At 36.3% G+C, this 25,490-nt stretch overlaps 1 protein-coding gene across 2 annotated transcripts in view; it reads right to left on the bottom strand.

The window, feature by feature from the left end:
• Positions 1-1,674: 1,674 nt before the first annotated feature.
• SNAPC1 (small nuclear RNA activating complex polypeptide 1) overlaps positions 1,675-25,490 on the bottom strand; it is a 34,753-nt gene continuing 10,937 nt past the window's right edge. For both annotated transcript variants that reach the window (XM_042943440.1, XM_042943439.1), the window contains 3 exons: positions 17,778-17,928; positions 6,765-6,863; positions 1,675-4,168 (listed from right to left, as the gene is read on the bottom strand). In XM_042943440.1, the coding sequence (XP_042799374.1) occupies positions 4,116-4,168; positions 6,765-6,863; positions 17,778-17,928 (303 nt within the window). In that variant the 3' untranslated portion in view covers positions 1,675-4,115. The remainder of the gene's footprint in view (positions 4,169-6,764; positions 6,864-17,777; positions 17,929-25,490) is intronic.

The following is a 25,490-nucleotide window of genomic DNA, read 5'->3' as shown; positions in this document are numbered from 1 at the left end:
GAAAATTACTACATAGTTCAGAAGATAAATGAAAATGTGAATAGTTAAGCACCCACCACAGTCTTCTCAATGCCATTTAAAAAGCAAGCATTCTTGGAACTGTAATTCAAGAATCAAGGGGAAGTTAGGAAGGCATTAACAATTCTGCTTATTTTCCTAGGCTCTTTACAAAGGTGAAAGCAAAAGTTAATTTTCAGTTCATAAAATTCATTTTTAAAGATAATTAAAGATAGCTGATCTCTCTATATATTTGTGAATCTTTTTGTCAAAACCAAAATAGGTTATTAGAAAGAGGATATATATTGTAGCTAATTCACCTTGACAAAAAGGAAAGCAGGCTCTCCTTGTCCGTTGAGCCGAGAGCCCTGTCTCATGTCAATCTGAAAATCTGTGTAAACACATAAGCTTCCAATTATGGGCCTAAGAAAATCACCTCAAAAATCACATTAAGCACGAATAAATCACTCTGGTTTCCTTGGCATTCAAGTACTTTTTAAAAGCTTACTTTCCAGCTGTTATTGTTTTGAAATTTAGCATTCATATCTTTGCATTTTCAAAGCATTATGCAATTCTAAATATTTTTAACAAGTTAGTAAAATAGTTCTGTATCATCTTGAATTTACAACTGAGATAAGGATTTAAACAAAAAGGAATTTTTTAAGGATACATAATGAATCCTAGTGGCAGAACTAGGATACAAATATTTGACTCTCTAGTTTCTAGTTCAGAAAATTACAGGTATACAAATCATTTAGATAAATGCATTTTTTTTAAATTTTTTTTTTCAACGTTTTTTATTTATTTTTGGGACAGAGAGAGACAGAGCATGAACGGGGGAGGGGCAGAGAGAGAGGGAGACACAGAATCGGAAGCAGGCTCCAGGCTCCCTATGGTACCACTGTTCTGGAAATGCCTGTAAGAAAACAAAATCCTTGCCTAAAAGTTGGTTCATGATCTCTCCTTTGGCAGTAAGAAAGAGCTTGCAGATGATACAACCGTGTCCGTTTCAGGGAATAAGCACTTTAACCGGTATTAAAGAGACTGGGGATGTTTCCCCACATTAAAAATGTCCACTCACAGGGAGCCTTTGAGGCATTAAGGGGTTATAAACCCAGATGGGATCATAGGTGTGCTTACAACATAAATTCAAGAGTATCAGAAAAGAAAACACACAGGGTCACTTTCTTCTGAAGACATAAATTACAATATCTTGTTTTCAAAGTGAAAAATGTTGCCCTAATCAGTATCTACACAAGCTCCATTTCCTGTATGGCTCCACTTCTTTTATTCATGGCTTGTTTTTAAATACTCCAAGTAAGCCTGGCATAGGACATTAAAGCTACTAAAATTCCAAGCTTCTACTTTGAACAGTACTTTCATATATTAAGATTTCTGAAAGTGGAATTTTAATGTTTATTTATTTATCTTTGAGAGAATGAAAGAGCGCGAGAGAGCCTGAAACAGGGGGAGGGGCAGAGAGACTGGGGGAGAGAATCTCAAGCAGGCTCCATGCTGTCAGTGCAGAGCCCAACGTGGGGCTTGATCCCATGAACCATAAGATCATAACCAGAGCAGAAATCAGGAGTCAGAAGCTTAACTGGCTGAGCACCCAGGTACCCCTGGAATGGTTTTAAAATATATCTTGTGACTATAAACACTGCCACACAACTGCTCTTCCTCATAAAAAATTAGTAAGTATTTAATATTAAAATCATGTATTTATGACTTGAAGCAGCATTATAACCAAGTTGACAATACAAAGAACTTAATTTAGTAGGTAGCAAGTATTATGACACCATATTTTAATTCTGAAATCCCTGTTAAACACAAATATTTTCTATTTGAATTCTATTTAATAAACTTCAATTTCATATTTAAAGCAAATTATCAAGTGATTCACATGCTATCATCATATATTCATGAAAAACTTGCTATCAGCTAAAGCATTATACTGTGTCAGATGTGGCCATATAACAACTCACAACTGTTTAATACAATTTTGTTACTTTTAGTGGTCTTTCTACATTTTCTGCTGTTAAGATTCAGGCTATATTCAACTGGCAAAAATTACAGATTGATAACAAGTGTAACGGAGACGTGGCAAGTCCTTTGTAAATACTGTTAGGAGGAAAGTAAATTGGCATTCCTTTTGGATTTCAATTTGGCAATAATTGACAAAATTTTACATATATTCACATAGTACAACATGCAAATCCATGTGTAGTTTATCCAACAGAAATCCCAGCCTAAGTGAGCCAAGATATACACATGAAGATCAACACAGCACTGTTTGAAATAGTGAAAAATGAGACGAATCTGTGCACAAAAGAGGCACCCCAGCAGGCCTGAGACTGCAATCCTTAGAAAGGTTGGCTTGCAAGCCTGGTCCCTGGCTGACATCTGGGAACTTGGCTGGTGAACAGTTCCCTACACAGAAATACAGCTTTCCCTGAGGACCCAAACCTGGCATATGAAGCCATCATGGGACAGACGTACTTGATAACTCAGACCCACCCTACACTGAGACTTAACTGGTTTTAAACTTTCCTTACTGCTTAAGCCACTGTGAAATAGGGTATTATTGCTTACAGTCCAGAGTATTCCTCTGGATTTCCAGTTCTTTTGTCTTATGTAAAATGACACTGAAATTATAGGCAAGAGTCCTGTATTTGTATCCCAGATGCATCACTTACAAACTCTGTGAATGTGGGCCAGGCACTTACCATCTTAAGACAGAGTTCCTTCATTGTATAAGTGAAATGACAACCTTGTATTTTGTAAGTACTATTATGCAAAAACAGAGGGCAACTTTAGCTTTACAATGTCTGTAAATGTTAATGATCAGACAAGCTCTAGTAAGTAACCTAGTACACAAGAGGCCAATAACAGATCCATACCTCCAAGTGCCCTAACACTAGAATTTTTAAATCCCAGAAGCTCTACCCAATGTCCACATTATGAAAACCACCCCATCTACTACTGGGAATATCTGAAATCAGGGGAAACAATTTTTTTTGATAACAAATGTGATATCATAGATTCTTATAAAAGTTTATTTGGGCTAGCATTAGTATTTTGATTTTAAAAGAGGACAGATATCACACATTTTCACTCACAGGACATTTGCAAAATTCCTGAATTTACAATGCTAGAAGACAACATGGAGTATAATCAACTGTAAGACAGGCAGAGCCAACTACATGGTCTGGAGATGGTCTGCTAATGGCAGCAATTCAAACAACATAACTTAAGTGATCTCCATTTAAAGGTCTTAAATGAGAAATTAAACAGACGCACATCCACAAAGCTATAGACATTTTTTTCTGTATGTACGACACATTCTAGAATTCACATTACCACTCTTAAAGGTTTTGTCAGAAATAATTAGTATTTAAATGTATTTAAATAATGTACTGAACTAATCATATGTGTATATATGGACACATGCCTACATGTATCTATATATACACAAACAAACATACATACATTCATAAATGTTAGGCCAAAGGGAGCTTTGAAACAAGCACCAGACAATATTTAATTGATTGCAGAAGTAGAAATTGAGCTTCCTAAATTATCAATCATTTAAGTTACAGACCACAGAAGTTTCATAGGTTTAAAAATAAAGCAAATAAGGCAAAAATTGTATTGCACTCAACCATACAATATATAGAATAGTTAATACACATCATAAACAAATCCATTACCAGACTATAAATATAATTAACCACTTGCATGTAATAAACATTACTATTTCAAGAACAAGTATTTTAAATAGTTAATATTATCAGAACTGTAGTAATAAAACATCACAAAAAGTTTTCAGAAACAGTAATAATCTGCAAATAACAGGATTATTTCTTTTACATTCTAAATCCAAACTTTATTTCCATTTATGCAGACTTCATAAACAGAAATGGTAAAATTAAATTCTGAAGTAAATTTTTATTTCTAATTTTTTGTTCCTTTAGTATAGAACTATGTTAAGATATTGTCATTTCAAAGAAATAACCTACAGTTTCCCAGAAGAATTATTTTTAATACTGACCGTCTTCCTGTTCAATATACAAAAAATATAATCTTTTCTTCTTTCAGAAAGGTCAAAATTAAGAACTCTACACCAGGTTCTTTGTTCTGGATTTTCTTTTCCTCTTGGGTGCCGTGAACTCTAAAGACATAAAATTAAGAAGTCTGTCAGGTCTAAAAAATAATACTTTAACTGATAACATACATTTAAACTATATAGCTGCTTAATTGGAATGCCTTCAAACAAAGCTCCAAAAATAAATCCTAAACCAACATACATGATTTTCTTCAAAAGGATATACTGCAGTTGAAAATCTACTAAGGTAGGTCCTAGTCTTCCTAAATCCTATTTAATAATTGGCTACTTTGAAGTTGTTTCATAGGGGTATGCTCTCCCTATAACTAACACAAACCCAGTAAACCAGATCTGAAAGGTATACAGACCAGTGCAAAGAGAGATAAAGATGTGATTTTCATTTCAATTAAACCTGAAAATGTAACCCAAACCCCTAGTACATCTTTTCAGATACAACAGCAGATGCCACAACTAACACTCAACTGAGTGTTTATCTAGAAATAGCTGTGAACCTAAAAATTACAGATCATTAAAACAAAATAACAGAAGATACAAAAACATGAAAATTATGAAAGGTGTGAAGAAGTGAAATATTCCCCACCAATGAAAAACAAAAGAGTGACAGGAAAAGGAATGAGAAAAAACAAGGAAGAAACTAAGAAGAAAAAGAGATTCCAGCAATCTTCTAGATTCCTAGAAGAGAGCAATGGCCAGGATGGAGTGCAGCAGACCAAGGCAGCAAACTTTCCACAGTAAAGCAGGTTCAGAGGTCAGCAAGAGACTTCTTTAAGAAGATGAAACTGAAGTTTCAAAATGCCTCATGTGTGTGAATGTCCTAAGAGGAGATTTATGCAAATGAGGAAAAGTTTGAGGAAAAATCAGTGTTAAGTCTATAGAAAAAATAAATAAGGCAAAAAATAAGGAGAAATAACAAATCTACAGATTAAGGAAGAATCATACTATATTACATGGCTCTATTGCCAGTAATGTTTTGTAAATGCTGAATACTGATATAAGCAAAATAATAATTAAATTGGGAGGCTGGAACTGGGAAGTATACATGTATTTGAGGTGGGATGTGAAAAATATATTAAAGAGACTTAAATCCTCAGTGGCAAGTCAAGAGATAATCCACAAAAGAAGTGACAAAATACACCTGTTATTTAAAGACATGGAGGTAATAAACACCAAAACAATAAAGAGTCAAAAGTGATGAAGAAAGAATGAAATAGGAGTCAAAGTCAAAAGACTGTGGCTTCTTATAATGAATATTATAAAATCATTTTAATTGTTAAATCATGTGCATATGTCATGATTTAACCAAATTTTTAGAAATCACAAACTGAAAGATTTTATTTTTTTTAATGTTTATTTATTTATTTTGAGAGGGGGGAGGGGCAGAGAGAACAAATCCCAAGCAGGCTCTGCGCTAACAGCTCAGTCCCACGAACCGTGAAATCATGATCTAAACTGATATCAAGAGTCGGAGGCTAAACCGACTGAGCCACCCAGGTGCCCCACAAACTGACAAAAATGGGACTTGCCAAACAGCCATAAAAGTATGTATGTGTGTTTAATTGTTGACTCACAAAATAAAGCTGCCAACCAAGACTAGAAAGAAACTATTGTGAAATTCATCACAAGATTGTAAAGAACTATTTTACGCTGCCATAAGCAAATCACAGAAGCACTCACATTTCTGAAGGTACAAATATTCCCTTTTAGATGTCTATTCTTTGTCTTCTATATACTTGAATAAAACCCTGTTTCTACCATAATGAACTGGGTTGTTTTTCTCCCTAACTAAACTGTAAGGTTCTTGAAGGCACAGACTGATCTGATTCATTCAATAAACATTTACTTAAGTCTACTATGAGCCAGTCACTGCTCAGATCTACGTAACTGTGATCAAAATAAAATGGTTCTTAAATTCTAGTAGTATATGTCTTTGTAGCCCTGTACATAGCTAAGTGTTTGAAACATGATAGGCACTCAATAAATGCTGAATGAATAGAGAGCAAAAATGAAACAAGTCCTTACGCATTATTCTTAATCCACATTATATTCATTATTGGATTACCAATTACCAAGCCTAGACTGCTAAATATAACTTATTCTCTGTAATACTATCATTACCAGAGGTAATATTATTTAAACTGTTGTTTAATAAAACTACAAATTATGAAAACTACAACTACACTAAAAGGTATAGCCATTTTAATTCACGTCATGCAATTTACCACTAAATACTTTACAATCATCATTTCATAGGTGAAAATTTTTCCTTAGAATTTGAAATAACTATTTTTTAACAATAAAATCTTTTTAAAGTTTTATCCAAAAATTTGTAACTTGTGAACCTTGCCATTTGTTAGGAGTACTCAAGCAGACATCCTCATGAGGCATATTCACTTACTAATAACAGAATGTTACCTTCACTTCTCACCTCAATCAACCACTACCTCTCCTTTCCATTTATTTATTGTCTTAACATTTAAAGTGTCATGATTTATGGTATGATTAATACTAAAATTCCCCAAGTGTCAAAGAAGAAAGTACCACAGGAATATACAGCCAACCATCAAGCTCTTTAAGGACTCTAAACCTTGACACTCTAAGACCAAAACCTTCCATCAGGAGCTTAACAAAATTTCATCTGTACCTGTTTCACTAAAACTTTCATTGTCCTCTTCTTCTTCTGTAATTACAGGCATACTCAGCCTTAAAGATTTATCTTCTTTATGTACATTCTGCACGTCATCTGGAAATAGTTGGGAAAATGATTTTATACAAAAGCAAAGAATGTTAGTCTTTGAGAAAATTTTTTACGCAAATAATGTCATTATTACAATAACAAAAATTAGATATTTAAACTAAAAGCTAAAATTGTAATGATAAAGAGAAATATGCATTTTAAAACATGTATCTGTTTTTAAGTACTAATACATTTGTATCTAAGCTTTGAAAAGAACCTAAGTCTTCCATTAAAGTAAAGAAAATGGAGAAAAAGGGGAAAAATGAAATTAACCAAACATGAGTATCTTACTCAAGCTTTATTCACACACATCACGGGTTATATCTACAGACATCAGGGAATAATCATGTGTGTTATTTCAACTTTATTAACTAATCACAAATGTAATTTTAAAGTTAATGGCCTTGTTTTTAAATGTATACTTTCTTTTCTCACTATATATACTCTACAAGACAGATTTCTCTAGTCATAATTTGCCATTGACTTTCCATTTTCCAAAAGATTTTTCTACATCAACCTTCTGGTGCCTGAAGAAATATCATAATCAAATTTATGAAACACCGTTGTCTCATCAGGTCCCATTTAGCACGTAATTTTTAGGTTCCAACATCAATACCCACATCCAGTCATTCTCTATTCCTTACGCTGCCTTATTCTTTTCCCCAATCCTTTTACCACCTGATCTATTATTATATGTGAATTTCTTTCTCTATGGTCTGCCTCCTCCCACTAGAATGTAAGTTTCACAAAGATAGATTTTGATTTAAGTTAAGGTACCCCCAGCACTTAGAAAAGTGCCTGGCATATAGTAGAGCCTCAACAAATATTTATTAAATGATTAAATATGGATTTGACTTTTTTTATACCACAGTATTTCATTTAGCACATATGCTAATATGTACCTATCAGTGCAAAAGGCAAGAAATTAAATGAAAATAAGTTTAAGCTTTCTACTCTGAACGTATGTATGCTTGGGACCTTAATGGAGTATAGACTTTATGCAGTGAATAGACTGCTCTAAAGTAGAGTTGAGTAAACGGTAATAAGCTTCCATTTAAACACAATTCAAGCTTAATAAAATAATACTAAGTTTCAAGTCATTAAAATAGAATTTTACCTTTACTTGCAAATCATAAATATTAATTATAGTAAATTACTACATGATTTTTAAGATGGTAGTTTTAGGAAATCTTTTTGTATATCTAATCACTTTTTTTTTAACTTGAACCTATAAAATTTTTCAATTCGCAGAATTATAATCAGTACAATCTACTCAAAGTTACTGATACTGTTCTTCACAATCTTTTAGCAATGTCCATCCATATCCATTATTAATGGTTTTTCCCTAAATTCACATTTACAACCTAACAATCTATCCAACAATGTCAAAGGACTGAGTTAAAAACTGACAGCTGAGAAAAAAGTTTTCATCTAGTCACATGATGATTAACTACATTTCAGAGATGGATTTCTACATTAAGTTTAAAAACTAAAAAGCAACGTTCTCTAAAAGCTCTTTTTTTTTTTTTAACGTTTATTTATTTTTGAGACAGAGGGAGACAGAGCATGAACGGGGGAGGGTCAGAGAGAGGGAGACACAGAATCTGAAACAGGCTCCGGGCTCTGAGCTGTCAGCACAGGGGCCCGATGTGGGGCTCGAACTCACGGACCGCGAGATCGTGACCTGAGCCGAAGTCGGCGCTCAACCGACTGAGCCACCCAGGCGCCCCTCTCTAAAATCTCTTAAAAACAAATACAGTGCTTTTGTATTTGGAAACCAAATACAAACCAAGAAGTACAATACAAATACAAGGAACCAGGAAGTAAGCACACAAAACTTCAGATGTTTATCTCAAAGTCCACACAGTAAATAAAGCTTATGAACTTTAGTCACCGGTATGTTGCATTTATTTATCCAGGCCTTTATCCAGAACCTGATTGCATTTATTGTACATAAAAACTGAATTGAATGGCCACCCAGTTTCCTAAACCATTACAGTTAAGAAGGAGCAAAAGGGCCAAAAATTGCAACAAGCCACAATGAGAGTAGAAATAAGATACCCACCACAATAAATATAACAGAAAAACTTTTTACAAAACAAGAACTAAGAGCTGACAAAGTACTGTATCATGAAGCCATAAGTATAAAGATAAATTTCCCCACACTTAACATATTTTTTGTAATGTTTATTTATTTTTGAGACAGAGACAGCACACGAGTGGTGGAGGAGGCAGAGAGAGGGAGACACAGACTCTGAAGCAGGCTCCAGGCTCTGAGCTGTCAGCACAGAGCCCGACGTGGGGTTTGAACTCATGAACTGAGAGACCATGACCTGAGCCGAAGTTGGATGCTTAACCGACTGAGCCCCCCAGGTGCCCCTTAACATATTTCTTGATACAATTATTAAAAAACCCAGTAATGTAATATGCTTATGATGATAACTCTGAGTCGTAAAGAGAAAATTTATGTTTAGGGTACAATGTTCTAGAAAAAAGGAGAGCAGAAAATACATTTTAGTATTTTTCTCATTATAAAAATAAGTGCACATTGTAGAAAACAAGAAATATATAGAGAAGAATGTTTTAGAAAGATATTAACCAGAATAAATAAACTTTTAAAAAGTAAATTTTGACATTTAAATCATTAACCTCAGTTATCACAAACACTAACTCCCCAGAGGGTATCAGGTAGATGGTTACACTGTGCTCAAAGCTACCAATGTGGGACACAATTATAACTAAAGACTAATGCTCAATCTCAAAACAAATGGTTACTAGACATGCAGCTAGAATACAATGTACCTAACTGCATGTCTAATTTGAGCTCCAGATCCTTATTTCCAGTTACCTGAGAAACAGCAAGTATAGCAATTAAAGATTCAGGCTTGTATTCAGACAGAATGCTATTCAAATCTCAGCTCTATTTATAGCTAGGTGACCTTGGACAAGTGAAAAAACTGTGGCAGATCATAAATGTGGCATAAATAATAGCTGCTATCTTCTTCACAACCATATCATTACTATTACTGATGTCCTCCTAGAAATGTGCATGCTATGGTCTAGGATCGGGAACAGATATAGCTGGAGCTTGAATAATACAAATTTAGGTAAATCCAACCAATACACTGAGCAGTTACTTATGTGCCAGACGGCTCTTATAGGAATTGAACCTGAAAAGGCAGATCAGGGCAAATTCTACCCCAAAAGAAATCTTCACCCTGTGATCATTATTCCTGTTAAAGGCACCAATATTCCTTCAGTTGCATTAAGCATCCTCATCTCACCCCTCTCCATCAGCCTCTGTGTTTGGTGACATACCTCTAAATTGCATCTACGTTTGGTTATAGACATTGGTTCTCCTATCTGTTCGTCTGCTTGTCTAATTCCTACCACCACCTGGCCAGATGCTCATTACTCCTAAACAGCCTTTTACTTAGTGTTCCTATTTTCAGTTTGTCCCCACCTACCCACCATACTACTCCCAGATTGATTTTCTTCAAAGAAAACTGGTCATACCACTTTCTTGCTCAGAAGTCTCAGATGACTCCCCACTGCCTACCAAAGTCTGCTGGTTCCACATTTCAGGGCTGGTCACAATAGAATCCTCAACATATTTTTCTACATTAACTCCTCAACCCATCCTTTACACTCCAAGCAAAATGGAGTCACTCTATACTTCCAACTACCCTGACTTTTTTTCATACCAATCCTTCTACTTGTCTTAAGCCTATGAAATTATTGTTACGTTTATTTTATTAAAAATAAAAAATCTCTGAATTTTCCCGATTACTAAAGTAACATATAGTTATCACATAAAATTCAAACATTACAGAAATTTATGGACTTGGAAATTCCCCATGATCCCATCCCTGAGAATTAACCACTGTTAAAAAGCTTCTAGATTTCTTCAATGATATATATTGTGTTTATGTCTACATATATTTTTATGAACAGAAATGCAATCATACTCCTGTTTAAAAAGACATTTTTGGGGCACATGGGTGATTCGGTCAGTTTAGCATCCAACTCTTGATTCTGGCTCAGGTCAATCTCACAGTTGGCAGGATCAAGCCCTGCACTGGACTCCACACTGACAGTGCAGAGCCTGCTTGGGATTCTCTCTCTCTCTCCCTGTCTCTCTACCCCTCCCATGCTTTCTCGTTCTCTCTCTCAAATAAACTTAAAAAAAAAAAAAAAAAAAAAGTCTTTAAAATTAAAAAAAATAAAAAAACATTTTCACTAAGCAATGTCTTGATGGACTTTGAACATATTTTCATGTCCGTATACATAGAACTTTCTCTAGCTTTTTAATAACTGCAAAATATTCTTTTATATGGGCTGACAAATTTATATACCCAACTTTTTAATGTTATACATTTGAGTTGTTTAGTACTTGCCATTTCAAATAATCCTGGAGTGAATGTCCTATTTTTGTCACTTGTAAAGGATAAATTCCGAGAAATTAAATTGCTACATTGAAAGACACATACCTTTAAAATTTTGACAGATGATTCCAAACTGCTGTCTGAAAAGGATGTGCCAATTTATACTCCCACTTAAATTCAGATTCTACATCTTCACACATTCACTATCAATGGGTATTCACTTATACTTAACCTTTGCCAATCTAACAAATTATATAAAAATCATATTTTAAATTATATTAATTATTGAGATTAAATATCTCTTCATATGCATGTTGACTGCACTTTGTGAATTGCCTGCTCATCTCCTAAGCCAATTTTTCTACTGAGTGGTGGCCCTTTTGTTACTAATTGGTAAGAGCTCCCTAAAATTAGAAATGTTAACATTATTATATATGCTGCAAGTAGTTTTACAAACTCTTTTGCATTTTATAGAATATAAGGTGTCTCTTGGAAAGAGCATGAAATCAAAAATACCCTTTCACATTAGGGAAATGAATTTTTGATTAAAAAGAAACTATGAAGTAAGCAGATGGACCTCTATTAACATACAGACTAACAAACCACCTCTGCTTCAGAGTATTTACAACACCTTCTGAGCCACTTTCTTTCTCACGGGTTAAATCCTCCCTAATACTTCTAAGTAAATTCAGTAACAAATCTTGGATGTGATAAAGAACCAGTTCTTAAAGTTAATTTCAGAGGTGATGAAAATGTTTCAACTACATTAAGTAATAAAATACAGTTAGTGAAGGAAGTGATATTTCATAAGTTACACCTGCCAAATATTTAAGATGAAAAGAAACTTTCATTGAGATGCGTAGGTGGCTCAGTCAGTTGAGCATCTGACCAGCTCAGGTCATCGACCTCACAGTTCGTAAGTTGGAGCCCCGCATCAGCCTCTGTGCTGTCAGTGCAGATCCCGCTTTATATCCTCTGCCCTCCCCCTTTCTCTGCACCTCCCCCTCTCCCTCTCTTAAAAATAAACATTAAAAAAAAAACACTTTAATTTCTTTCCCATCTTGCACTTGCTTCTCCTTTGTTCCTCAACTACATTAAACACACACACACACATACACACACCCTATTTCACTACCTGTTTTTTAGGGGTTTAAGAAAGCAGCCTGGTCAGCTGACCTCTCTCTGCACTTGTGTGAAGGTTGATTACTAATAAAAAATGCTCCTGCAGCTTTTGAAACCTCAGTTCTCTTTGGTACCTTAGAAGAAAAGTCTTAATCTTCCAGAATTTTTACATACAATCAAACTAATCAGTCTTTATGTCCTCTCATTTGGTTTTGTTTTGGTTGTTGAAGTATTGTTTACATATAACAAGAGTCACCATTTTCAATTACAGGTTTAGGAGTTTGGACAATGCAGTTGTGTGATTACCATACAGAACACTTCTATCACATTGAAAATTTCCCTTGTGCCATTTTGCAGTCAACACCTCCCTCCACCCTCAGTTCCTAGCAACCAGTAATGTTTTCTGCCCCTACAGATTTGCCTTTTCCAGAATGTCTTATATGCCTTTAGTATCTGTCTTCCTTCATGTATTTAGCACCGTATTTAGCACAATGCATATGAGTCGCCCATGCTATCACATGTTATCAGTAGTTTCTTTATTCCTGCATAGTATCCACTGGATGCTTACTCCACGGTTGGTTTATCCAATGACCAGTTGAAGATATATAAGCTGTCTACAATCTTTCACAATTATGAATGAAACCATTATAAACTTTTACATACAAATTTTTATGTGAATATATAATTTTTCATTTCTCTTGGGTAAATACCAAGGAGTAGTAGGACTGCTAGGTCATATGGTTAAGTTGTGTGTTTAACTTTATTAGAAGCTGCCAGTCTTCTAAAGTGACTATACGCCATTCTGGATTCCCACCAGAAATGTACAAAGGTTCAAACTGTTTTGTGTCCTTATCAGCTTTTGTTATTGCCAATTTTTTTGTTTTGTTTTTTGGTTTTTGTAGCCATTCCAACAGGGAAAATAGAATGTCATTATGCTTTTAATTTGTATTCCTAATAACTATAAGATGTCAAACATCTTTTGATATGTTTATTTGCCATCTATATATTCTTTTCAAAGTGTCTGCTCAAATCTTTTGCCCATTTTTTAATTGGGTTGTTTGTTTATTATTAAGTTTGGACGGTTCTTTATATATTTGGATACAAGACCTCCATCAGGTCTGTATTTTACAAATATTTTCTCCAGTCTGTAGTCTGGTATTTTCGTTTTCTTAACAGTGTCTTCCAAAGAATTTTAATTTGAGGCAAGTCCAATTTGTCAATTTTTTCCCTTTATGGCTTGTATTTATTATGTCATGTATAAAAGTCTTTGCCCAATCTAAGACCACATTTTCTATGTTTTTGTCTATAAGTTTCATAATTTTGGGTTTTATATTTAGGTCTGTGATCATTTTAAATTAATTTCTGTAAATGATGAGAGGTATGAGTTGAGGGTCTGTTTTTTGCATATGAATATAAAATTGAAGTATGGATCTATTTCTAGGATGTCTTAACCTTGTATGTCTGTCTTTTTGCAGAGAGCACAGTCTTGATTTCTGAAGCTTTACAGTTATTTCTCAAAACTGTTTTGGCTACTCTGGTTTCTCTTCATTTCCCTATATTCTTAAGAATTAGCTTGTTAATTTATAAAAAATAACTCTATTGGAATTCCATTTAAGCTACAGAACAATTTGGGATTAGTTGACTCTTAACGTATTGGGTCTTCTAATCCAGGAAGTCCATATTATCCCTCTATTTGCTTAATTTTTCTGATTTCTTTCATCGTTTTGTAGTTTTCAGCATGCAGATCCTGAACATATGTTGTTACCTATATACCACGGTATTTTGTGTTTTGGGTGTTACTGGGTGTTTTGGGTGTTATACTTTTTAACATTTTTTTCAATTAACAATTATTCCATTGCTAGCACAGAGAAATACTAACCCTGCACCTTGTGACCTCGTTAAACTTATTAGTTCTGGTAGCTACTGTGTAGATTTTTTGAGAGTTTCTGAGTAAGAAATAATTTCATTTGCAAACAGACATAGTATTACTTCCTCCTTTCCAATCTAAATGTCTATTCTTCCTTTTCTTGCCTTACTTCACTGGCTAGGACCTCCAGTATGATGTGTAAGAGGAGCAACAAGCGGTCATCCCTGCCTTGTTTCCAATTTTAGGGGAAAAGTATGGTCTCACCATTAAGTATGATGTTAGTTACAGTTTTTCACAGAAGTCCTTTATCAGGGTGAGGAAGTTCCCTTCTAACGCTAATTTTCCCAGAGCTTTTATCATGAGTAGATGCTGGATTTTGTCAAATATTTTGTCTGTATCTATTGAGATGATTATATAGTCCTTCTCCTTTATTCTGCTAATTTGGTGAATTATGTTGGTTTATTTCCTAAATAAACCAGCCTGATATTCCTGGGATAAACCTTAGTTTGTCCTACCAAATTGTCCTTTTAATATACTGGTGGATTCAACTTGCTAACAGTTTGTAAGGATTTTTACATTTACTTTCATGAGGGATATGGTCTTTAGTTGTCTTTTCTTATAGTATCAATAAGCTGGTAAGTGTTCTTTCTTGTTTTTTCAGAAAGAACAGGATTGACAGTATTCCTTTCTTAAGTGTTTGCTAGAATTCCCAGCAAAGCCATCTGGGAATTTAATTTTTTAGTAAACATAGAACTACTCAGATTCTCTATTTCTTCTTGTATTGGTTTTGGAAATGTCTTTTAAAAAATATATCCATTTTATCTAAGCTATCTAACTTATTGGCACAAAAGTATTCAGGGACACCTGGGTGGCTCAGTCAGTTCAGTCCAGCTCTTGATTTTAGCTCAGCTCATGATCTCATGGTTTTGGGGATCAAGCCTCACATCAGGCTCTGCCTCATTCCCACTCACACTTTCTCTATCAAAATAAATAAATATTTTTTAAAAAAGGTATTCCCAACTTTTATTTATTGTCCTCTTAATTTCTGTAAGGTCCACAGTAGTATCCCTTACTTTACTAAATTTTTTGTTACTATTTTCTTTTCAGTGAATTCTCTTTAAGATACTTTTAAACATAAAATCAGTCATTTATAAATCATGGTAATTTTATAACCTTTATAAAAAAGCATATCTCACTTCACTCTCCTGCCTAATTACACTAATAGGCCTAGCCCTTCAAGATCAATATTAAATACAATTGTGATACTTCTATATATTACCAACAAACATGAGGTGGCCTTTTGACATACACTTTTTATTTTTTTTATTTATTTATTTTTTTAATTTTTTTTTTTTTAACGTTTATTTATTTTTGAGACAGAGAGAGACAGAGCATGAACCGGGGAGGGTCAGAGAGAGGGAGACACAGAATCTGAAACAGGCTCCAGGCTCTGAGCTGTCAGCACAGAGCCCGACGCGGGGCTTGAACTCGCAGACAGGGAAATCATGACCCGAGCCGAAGTCGGCCGCTTAACCAACTGAGCCACTCAGGCGCCCCGACATACACTTTTTAAAACTGAGTTAAAGAAATAACCATCTACTTCTTTTATCTCGAGCAGGGATTGACAAACTATGGACCCAGGCTAAATCTGCCCTACCACCCGTTTTTGTAACACACTTTTTTTGAAACACACTCATTTATTTATATATTGTCTGTAGTTACTTTCACCTTACGATGGCAGAATTGAGTAGATGTGACAGAAATCAGACAGCCCATGAAGCCTAAAATATTTACCCTCTGGCCCTTTACAACAGTTTTGCTGACCCCCTAATTTAGAGGATTCTTCTTTTAATCAAGAATGGATGCTAGATTTTATCAAACATCTTCTTGGGTTAGTGTTATAATGAATTTACATTTTCCTCTTTAACCTATTTATATGGCAAATTATATTGAGATTCCTAATTGCACCATCCCTGCATCCTGGAATGAATGCACCAAGGTGTTTTTTTTCTTTTTTTTTTTTTTTAATGTTTATTTTGAGAGAGAGAGCATGTGTGAGTGGGGCTGGGGGCAGAGACAGAGGGAGAGACAGAATCCCAAAAAGGCTGTCTGCACACAGCCCGACACAGGGCTTGATTCTCTAGAACTATGAAATCATGACCTGAGCCAAAATCAAGAGTTGGACACTTAACCCACTGAGTCACCCAGGTACCCCAGTCAAGTTGTTTTATATCTGGGATTCTTCTGATACATGTAACAGGATTTTTTTATCAGTAATACTTATAAGTGAGATTGGTCTAATAGTTCTCTTCCCAATATCTGCTAGCCTTGTAAAAAAGAACTAAAGAAATCTGCTTTTGAAGTATTTCCTGATTATCCTTAACAAATACGGTATCTGTTCCTCTGAATGTTCAGTGTTCTTCAAGCAACTGTTACTGAACTTAATCATATCTGAACTATGCTAAAGGAATTTAACTTCAATTCCCCTTCTACTGCCTCAGTATAAGAAGGAAAACAATGCTAAAAGGCTGTAACATATTTTCTTATACTGCTCTAGAAGCTGGGAGTGTTTTATACTAGACTGAATATTTACTAATGCTTCTAATGCTTTTTTTTTTCTCCTGAGTCTGCTATGTGTGTATGTATGGTGAATATGTAATACCTAATGTAATTTCTTAAAAATTAAACTATTAAAATGTCATTTCTTTAGGAATCACATACCAAGGTTAATTTTATAGACACACTATTTTAAAAGAAAAGGTGCATCTTAACTAATGCAGCTAAAGGGAAATACAGTTTATAGAATACATTATTTCACACACAAAAATTACTAATAAAGTATGCTCTGGATAATTCTAGACTGATTCTATAACTATATAGCTACATGACTTTTGGACAAGTTATTTAATCTGTACGGACCTGAACTGAATCTCATCATCTATGAAATGATGAATTTGATGACTCCTAGGGTCCCTTTCAGCAGTAAGATTCTAAGAATCTAAGATAACTAATTTATTTCTTATATTAAATCTCACAAGTTCTCAAACAAGTGTCTAATCCTTTTTAATAAAGAAAAAATAGGTAAGTTTGATATGATGTAATAGCTTTATTAGCCTCATGTTTATCTTTGTAATTTGTCCAGCTTCCATTGGATGTATTTGTTCTGCAAAATTGTCTAAGGCCATAATTATCACACAACATACATATTTTAAAAGAATAATATAGGTGTGCCTGTGTGGCTCAGTTGGTTAAGTGTCCAACTCTTGATTTCAGCTCAGGTCATGATCTCAGTTTGTGAGTTTGAGCCCTGCATTGGGCTCTGTGCTGACAGCATGGAGCCTGCTTAGGATTCTCTCTCTCCCTTTCCCTCTGTCACTCTTTCTCTCTCTCTCAAAATAAATAAATGAACTTAAAAAAATTTTTAAATAAAGAATTTTTAAAAAATGAAAATAAAATAGGAATATAACTTAAAAAAAATGGTAAGGGGAGGCTTTGAATAAGACCCATTATCCCTTGTTGAGTCTCAAAAAGACTTTAAAAAGTTACCTCTGTTTTTGGAAGACATCTTCCTTCCTGCTGATTTCAATGTTTCTTTATTTCTTTTTTTCCTAGTTGCTTTGATCTGTCCTTGACCAGATGCAGAATCAGAGTCAGAAGAGTCAAGTTTGACTTGACGGTGCCTTCTTGACTTGGATGCCTTGAGAGTGAGAAATCCAATTAACCACAATGAATCACAAAATGAATCCAACTGATGGATAATTTAGGGAAAGAAGCATATACAATCAAAGAGGAGGAAAAATAAAAATCATAAAGTACTTTACCATAATGCTGGCTTAACACTTGTTGCATATATATATTCTTTTATCTTTACAATAGGAAAGCCTCTCTGGAGTGTCATCAGCAACTACTCAAACTGGGTGAAAAATGTAGTTGTTGGGTTAAAATGTAGTTGTAGTTGCATGGCTGGGAAACAGGTGTAAAGGATGAGTACTGTTTTTTACTGTCTAATAACCTATTTTTCCTTTCTTCTAATAACACTTATGTTCCCTAGTTACCACCATATGTTTTGAGTGGAACTACTTTATGCCTGGTTCCAGGTATGTGCCGCTGACCTAGTCAAAAGTTTCACATTCCCATGGCCACTGATTTTGGGCATGTGATCTCTATCATGGCCAGAATAATAAAATGGAGAAATAACTCTCCATTTTAGAGTTCTAGTTAACTATCAGGAAGGAAAATTCTCCCTTTCTATTGAACCTAAAGCTGGGACCACAGCAAAGAGGGCTGTCAGGAAGAACACTTGAAGACAGTAAAAGCAACACAGCAGGTAAGAAATGGAGGGACGGTGCAAGGACATTTTAGTTTCATCAGTCAATGAATTCCCTTACTTGCTTAAGCAGAGTTCTCACAGGAGTTTTCAGTTAATGCCATGTATGCAGTGCAGGTATTAACAATTGTTTAAAAACTATCATGCATTATATGTTAATTGTGTCTCAATAAAGAAAAAATCTGCAGCTATGCTATGACACACTCTATTAACACTTTATGGGAATTATAATTTAATTCTTTAATAACTTTTAAAAAGTATTTCATTATGTCTAAAGATACACATTAAATATCAATTAGCACTATATTATATGGAAACAGTTCTGGTTTAAAACAATTTGGATTAATTAATTTATTGTTCTTCGTTCAACAATATTTTGTACTCAATTTACTGTGAGATACCTATATGTAACACTTAACAAATCTACAGTCACTTTTAACTTTTTTTATTCCTTTTCATTTCTACAACTAGAAAATGATAGTAATTTCCCACAGAATACAGACATTCTTGGATTCATGAAAAAAGGAAAAAATATGGGATTGAGCACATAAGTTTATCAGTGCTCTCTCCTAAAATGCCACTAACATGAAAGTAAGAAGCTAAAAATGAATAAATTCACAAAACAGAGCTAACAGAAAACAATGCAGCTGCTAAAAAAATTTTAGCAGTAGAAACAGTGAGTGGTAGCTGATTGAAGTGAATGAAGAAATTTGAAATCTAACTGCCTATATTGAGGAAGTTACTAGAAAGCAAGCTGATCCAAGTGGATCAGGAATTAGTCATCAGAAATGGGACAAGAAAGGGGCGCCTAGGTGGCTCAGTTGGTTAAGTGTCTGACTTTGGCTCAGGTCATGATCTCACACTTCATGAGTTGGAGCCTTGCATCAGGCTCTATGCTGACAGATTAGAGCCTGGAGCCTGCTTTGCATTCTGTGTCTCCCTCTCTTTCTGCCCCTCCCCTACTCACACTTTGTGTCCCTCTCTCTCTCAAAACTAAATAAACATTAAAAAAAAAAAAAAAAAAAGAAAAGAAATGGGACAACAAAAATGGCAGATAGGCTGAAAATCTACAGAAGTAATTGTGTCCTGTTTCCCAACCTCAAAACTCAACAACTGACCTCCTGCAGAAAACAGGAGGCTTGCTCTCTGGAGAGGCTAAGCTGCAGGGTTGAGGAATGGTGTAATAGAAGAAGGGGACAGAGTCTCTCACTGACAACCCAGGAGTTAGGTGAAATCTGCATAAGGAACAGTAAGCCTCTTGAGGGACTCTCTCTGTAGGCTCCCAAAACATTGGCAGCCTGGTTTATTTACCTCTCCTTCCTGCAGACAAGCTGTCTGGTAAAAATGACCAGATCCAAGGAAAAGAAATACTGAGGCTAAAAGTTGTAGCTCTATATGACCACTCTTAAAAATGATCTAAGGCTCTTCAAATGTTTCAACAAAGCCACCAAAATGAAAGAGATCAAAATAAACAAAAATAGGAACTCTAGGGAGAAAGGAGGAAACTTCAAAACACTGTAGCATCCTCAAACAGATAAAAGATAAAGACAGTGCCTCCAGAAAAAAAAATTTTTTTAAGTAAGAAAAGATTCAGAGAAGAAAAAAAATCTTAGCAATAAAAAAAGGTCAGCAGAAATAAACAATTCAAATAATGGATCAGAAGACAAAGTTTAGGCAGTCTTCCTGGAAATGGGTTGAAAACAGAAAACAAAAATAAGAAAATGAAAATTCAAGAGAAGAAGCAAGAATGCAGCAAAAATACTATCAAAGAAACAGTATAAAAAACTCCTCATGGGGCGCCTGGGTGGCGCAGTCGGTCAAGCGTCCGACTTCAGCCAGGTCACGATCTCGCGGTCCGTGAGTTCGAGCCCCGCGTCAGGCTCTGGGCTGATGGCTCGGAGCCTGGAGCCTGTTTCCGATTCTGTGTCTCCCTCTCTCTCTGCCCCTCCCCCGTTCATGCTCTGTCTCTCTCTGTCCCAAAAATAAATAAAAAATGTTGGAAAAAAAAAAAAAAAAAAAAAAAAAAAACCTCCTCATAACTGAAGGCTATCAGATTAAAAGAATGCCTGCCCTGAAAGCCAAGGGCAGTGATGGGGAAAAAAAAGACCCACACCAAGTTACATTATCATGAAATTTCAAAATTCCAGGGATAGAAAGTCCTAAAACCTTCCATGATCAAGAATATCAAAAGCTGGAAGACAATAACAAACAACAGTGTCAAAATTCCAAGTAAACACCAGAAAAGATAACTGAAAGAGAAAAAGTTAAAGATGGATTAGGAATTCTGGGGTGGAAGCCGTGGAGCAGGAGACTGCTGGGTTATATGAGCTCTGTAGTAGTATTAGACTTTTTAAACTACATACATGTATTGTGGCGCCTGGGTGGCTCAGTTGGTTAAGCGTCCGAAGTTGGCTTCGGTCATGATCTCACAGTTCATGAGTTGGAGCCCCACGTAGTGCTCTGTGCTGACAGCTCAGAGCCTGGAGCCTGCTTTGGATTCTGTGTCTCCCTCTCTCTCTGCCTCTTCCCTGCTTGCACTCTGTCTCTCTCTCTCAAAAATAAATGTTAAGGGGTGAGAGGGGAAGATGGCGGCGTAGGAGGACGCTGGGCTCACCACGTCATGCTGATCACCCAGATTCCACCTACACCTGCCTAAATAACCCAGAAAACCGCCAAAAGACTAGCAGAATGGATTCTCTGGAGCCAAGCGCAGACAAGAGGCCCACGGAAGGGGGTAGGGAGGGTGGAGAGGCGGTGCGCACTACACGGACTTGTGGGAGGGAGCCGGGGCGGAGGGGCAGCCCGCCGGCCAAGCAGAGCCCCCAAGTCTGGCTGGCAAAAGCGGAGGGGCCGGACGGAGTGTGTTCTGACAGCAAGTGGGACTTGACATCTGGAAGGTTATAAGCTAACAGCTCTGCTCGGAGAGCGGGAAGGCTGGAGGACAACGGGAGGGAGAGTTGTTCAGCCCAGGACAACAGAGCTCAGCTTGGCGGGGAACAAAGGCCCTCACCAGCGCCATCTCCCTCACCTATCCCCCAGCCAAAATCCCAAAGGGAACCAGTTCCTGCCAGGGAATTTGCTTGCACCACACAAACATCCAACGCTGTGCTTCTGCGGATCCATCCCTCCAGCGGCGGGTCTGACTCCCTCCCAGTGCCGCAGGGCCCCTCCCAAAGTGGATCACCGAAGGATAAGCGAGCTGAGCCTGCCCCTCCTGCCCCTGTGCACCTTGCCGATCCACCCCAGCTAATACGCCAGATCCCCAGAACCACAAGCCTGGCAGTGTGCAAGTAGCCCAGACGGGCCACGCCACCCAACAGTGAATCCCACCCCAAGGAGAGGGGAAGAGAAGGTACACGCCAGTCTGACTGTGGCCCCAGCAGTGGGCTGGGGGCAGACATCAGGTCTGACTGCAACCCTGCCCACCAACGCAAGTTATTCAAGACAGCACAGGGGAAGTGCCCCGCAGTTCCACACCACTCCAGGGACTATCCAAAGTGATGAAACAGAAGAATTCGCCTCAAAAGAAACTCCAGGAAATAGCAACAGCTAACGAACTGATCAAAAACGATTTAAACAATATAACAGAAAGTGAATTTAGAATAATAGTCATAAAATTAATCGCTGGGCTTGAAAACAGTATAGAGGAGAGCAGAGAATCTATTGCTACAGAGATCAAGGGACTAAGGAACAGTCAGGAGGAACTAAAAAATGCTATAAATGAACTGCAAAATAAAATGGAGACAACCACGGCTCGGATTGAAGAGGCAGAGGAGAGAATAGGTGAACTAGAAGATAAAATTATGGAAAAAGAGGAAGCTGAGAAAAAGAGATAAAAAAAATCCAGGGGATTTTTAGAGGGGAAAATTAGAGAACTAAGTGATGCACTAAAGAGAAATAATATATGCATAATTGGTATCCCAGAGGAGGAAGAGAGAGGGAAAGGTGCTGAAGGTGTACTTGAAGAAATAATAGCTGAGAACTTCCCTGAACTGGGGAAGGAAAAAGGCATTGAAATCCAAGAGGCACAGAGAACTCCCTTCAGACGTAACTTGAATCGATCTTCTGCACGACATATCATAGTGAAACTGGCAAAATACACGGATAAAGAGAAAATTCTGAAAGCAGCTAGGGATAAACGTGCTCTAACATATAAAGGGAGACTGATAAGACTCATGACGGATCTCTCTACTGAAACTTGGCAGGCCAGAAAGCAATGGCAGGAGATCTTCAATATGATGAACAGAAAAAATATGCAGCCGAGAATCCTTTGTCCAGCAGGTCTGTCATTTAAAATAGAAGGAGAGATAAAGGTCTTCCCAAACAAACAAAAACTGAAGGAATTCGTCACCACTAAGCCAGCCCTACAAGAGATCCTAAGGGGGATCCTGTGAGACAAACTACCAGAGACATTGCTACAAGCATGAAACCTACAGACAACACAATGAATCTAAACCCATATCTTTCTACAATAACACTGAGCGTAAATGGACTAAATGTGCCAACCAAAAGACATAGGGTATCAGAATGGATAAAAAAAAAAGACCCATCTGTTTCCTGTCTACAAAAGACTCATTTTAGACCTGAGGACACCTTCAGATTGAAAGTGCGGGGATGGAGAACTATCTATCATGCTACTGGAAGTCAAAAGAAAGCTGGAGTAGCCAGACTTATATCAGATAAACTAGACTTTAAAGGCTGTAACAAGAGATGAAGAAGGGCATTATATAATAATTAAAGGGTCTATCCATCAGGAAGAGCTAAAAATTATAAATGTCTATGCGCCGAATACGGGAGCCCCCAAATATATAAAACAACTACTCACAAAGATAAGCAACCTTATTGATAAGAATGTGGTAATTGCAGGGGACTTTAACACTTCACTTACAGAAATGGATAGATCATCTAGACAAACAGTCAATAAAGAAGCAAGGGCCCTGAATGATACATTGGATCAGATGGACTTGACATATATAGAACTCTGCATCCCAAAGCAATAGAATATACTTTCTTCTCGAGTGCACATGGAACATTCTCCAAGATAGATCACATACTGGGTCACAAAACAGCCCTTCATAAGTATACAAGAATTGACATCATACCATGCATACTTTCAGACCACAATGCTATGAAGCCTGAAATCAACCACGGGAAAAAGTCTGGAAAACCTCCAAAAGCACGGAGGTTAAAGAACACCCTACTAAAGAATGAATGGGTCCACCAGGCAATTAGAGAAGAAATTTAAAAATATATGGAAACAAACGAAAATGAAAATACAACAATCCAAATGCTTTGGGATGCAGCGAAGGCAGTCCTGAGAGGAAAATACATTGCAATCCAGGCCTATCTCAAGAAACAAGGAAAATCCCAAATACAAAATCTAACAGCACACCTAAAGGAAATAGAAGCAGAACAGCAAAGACAGCCTAAACCCAGCAGAAGAAGAGAAATAATAAAGATCAGAGCAGAAATAAACAATACAGAATCTAAAAAAACTGTAGAGCAGATCAATGAAACCACGAGTTGGTTTTTTGAAAAAATAAACAAAATTGATAAACCTCTAGCCAAGCTTCTCAAAAAGAAAAGGGAGATGACCCAAATAGATAAAATCATGAATGAAAATGGAATGATTACAACCAATCCCCCAGAGATACAAGCAATTATCAGGGAATACTATGAAAAATTATATGCCAACAAACTGGACAACCTGGAAGAAATGGACAAATTCCTAAACACCCACACACTTCCAAAACTCAATCAGGAGGAAATAGAAAGCTTGAACAGACCCATAACCAGCGAAGAAATTGAATCAGTTATCAAAAATCTCCCAACAAATAAGAGTCCAGGACCAGATGGCTTCCCAGGGGAGTTCTACCAGACGTTTAAAGCAGAGATAATACCTATCCTTCGCAAGCTATTCCAAGAAATAGAAAGGGAAGGAAAACTTCCAGACTCATTCTATGAAGCCAGTATTACTTTGATTCCTAAACCAGACAGAGACCCAGTAAAAAAAGAGAACTACAGGCCAATATCCCTGATGAATATGGATGCAAAAATCCTCAATAAGATACTAGCAAATCGAATTCAACAGCATATAAAAAGAATTATTCACCATGATCAAGTGGGATTCATTCCTGGGATGCAGGGCTGGTTCAACATTCGCAAATCAATCAATGTCATACATCACATTAATAAAAGAAAAGATAAGAACCATATGATCCTGTCAATCGATGCAGAAAAGGCCTTTGACAAAATTCAGCAACGTTTCTTAATAAAAACCCTTGAGAAAGTCGGGATAGAAGGAACATACTTAAAGATCATAAAAGCCATTTATGAAAAGCTCACAGCTAACATCATCCTTAATGGGGAAAAACTGAGAGCTTTTTCCCTGAGATCAGGAACAGGATAGGGATGCCCACTCTCACCGCTGTTGTTTAACATAGTGTTGGAAGTTCTAGCATCAGCAATCAGACAACAAAAGGAAATCAAAGGCATCAAAATTGGCAAAGATGAAGTCAAGCTTTCACTTTTTGCAGATTACATGATATTATACATGGAAAATCCGATAGACTCCACCAGAAGTCTGCTAGAACTGACACATGAATTTAGCAAAGTTGCAGGATATAAAATCAATGTACAGAAATCAGTTGCATTCTTAGACACTAATAATGAAGCAACAGAAAGACAAATAAAGAAACTGATCCCATTCACAATTGCACCGAGAAGCATAAAATACCTAGGAATAAATCTAACCAAAGATGTAAAAGATCTGTATGCTGAAAACTATAGAAAGCTTATGAAGGAAATTGAAGAAGATATAAAGAAATGGAAAAACATTCCCTGCTCATGGATTGGAAGAATAAATATTGTCAAAATGTCAATACTACCCAAAGCTATCTACACATTCAATGCAATCCCAATCAAAATTGCAC

Source organism: Panthera leo, chromosome B3 (genome assembly GCF_018350215.1).
Source record: "Panthera leo isolate Ple1 chromosome B3, P.leo_Ple1_pat1.1, whole genome shotgun sequence".
Taxonomy (NCBI): domain Eukaryota; kingdom Metazoa; phylum Chordata; class Mammalia; order Carnivora; family Felidae; genus Panthera; species Panthera leo.
The sequence above is the reverse complement of the archived record's forward strand: the minus strand, read 5'-3'. Positions and strand labels throughout refer to the sequence as shown.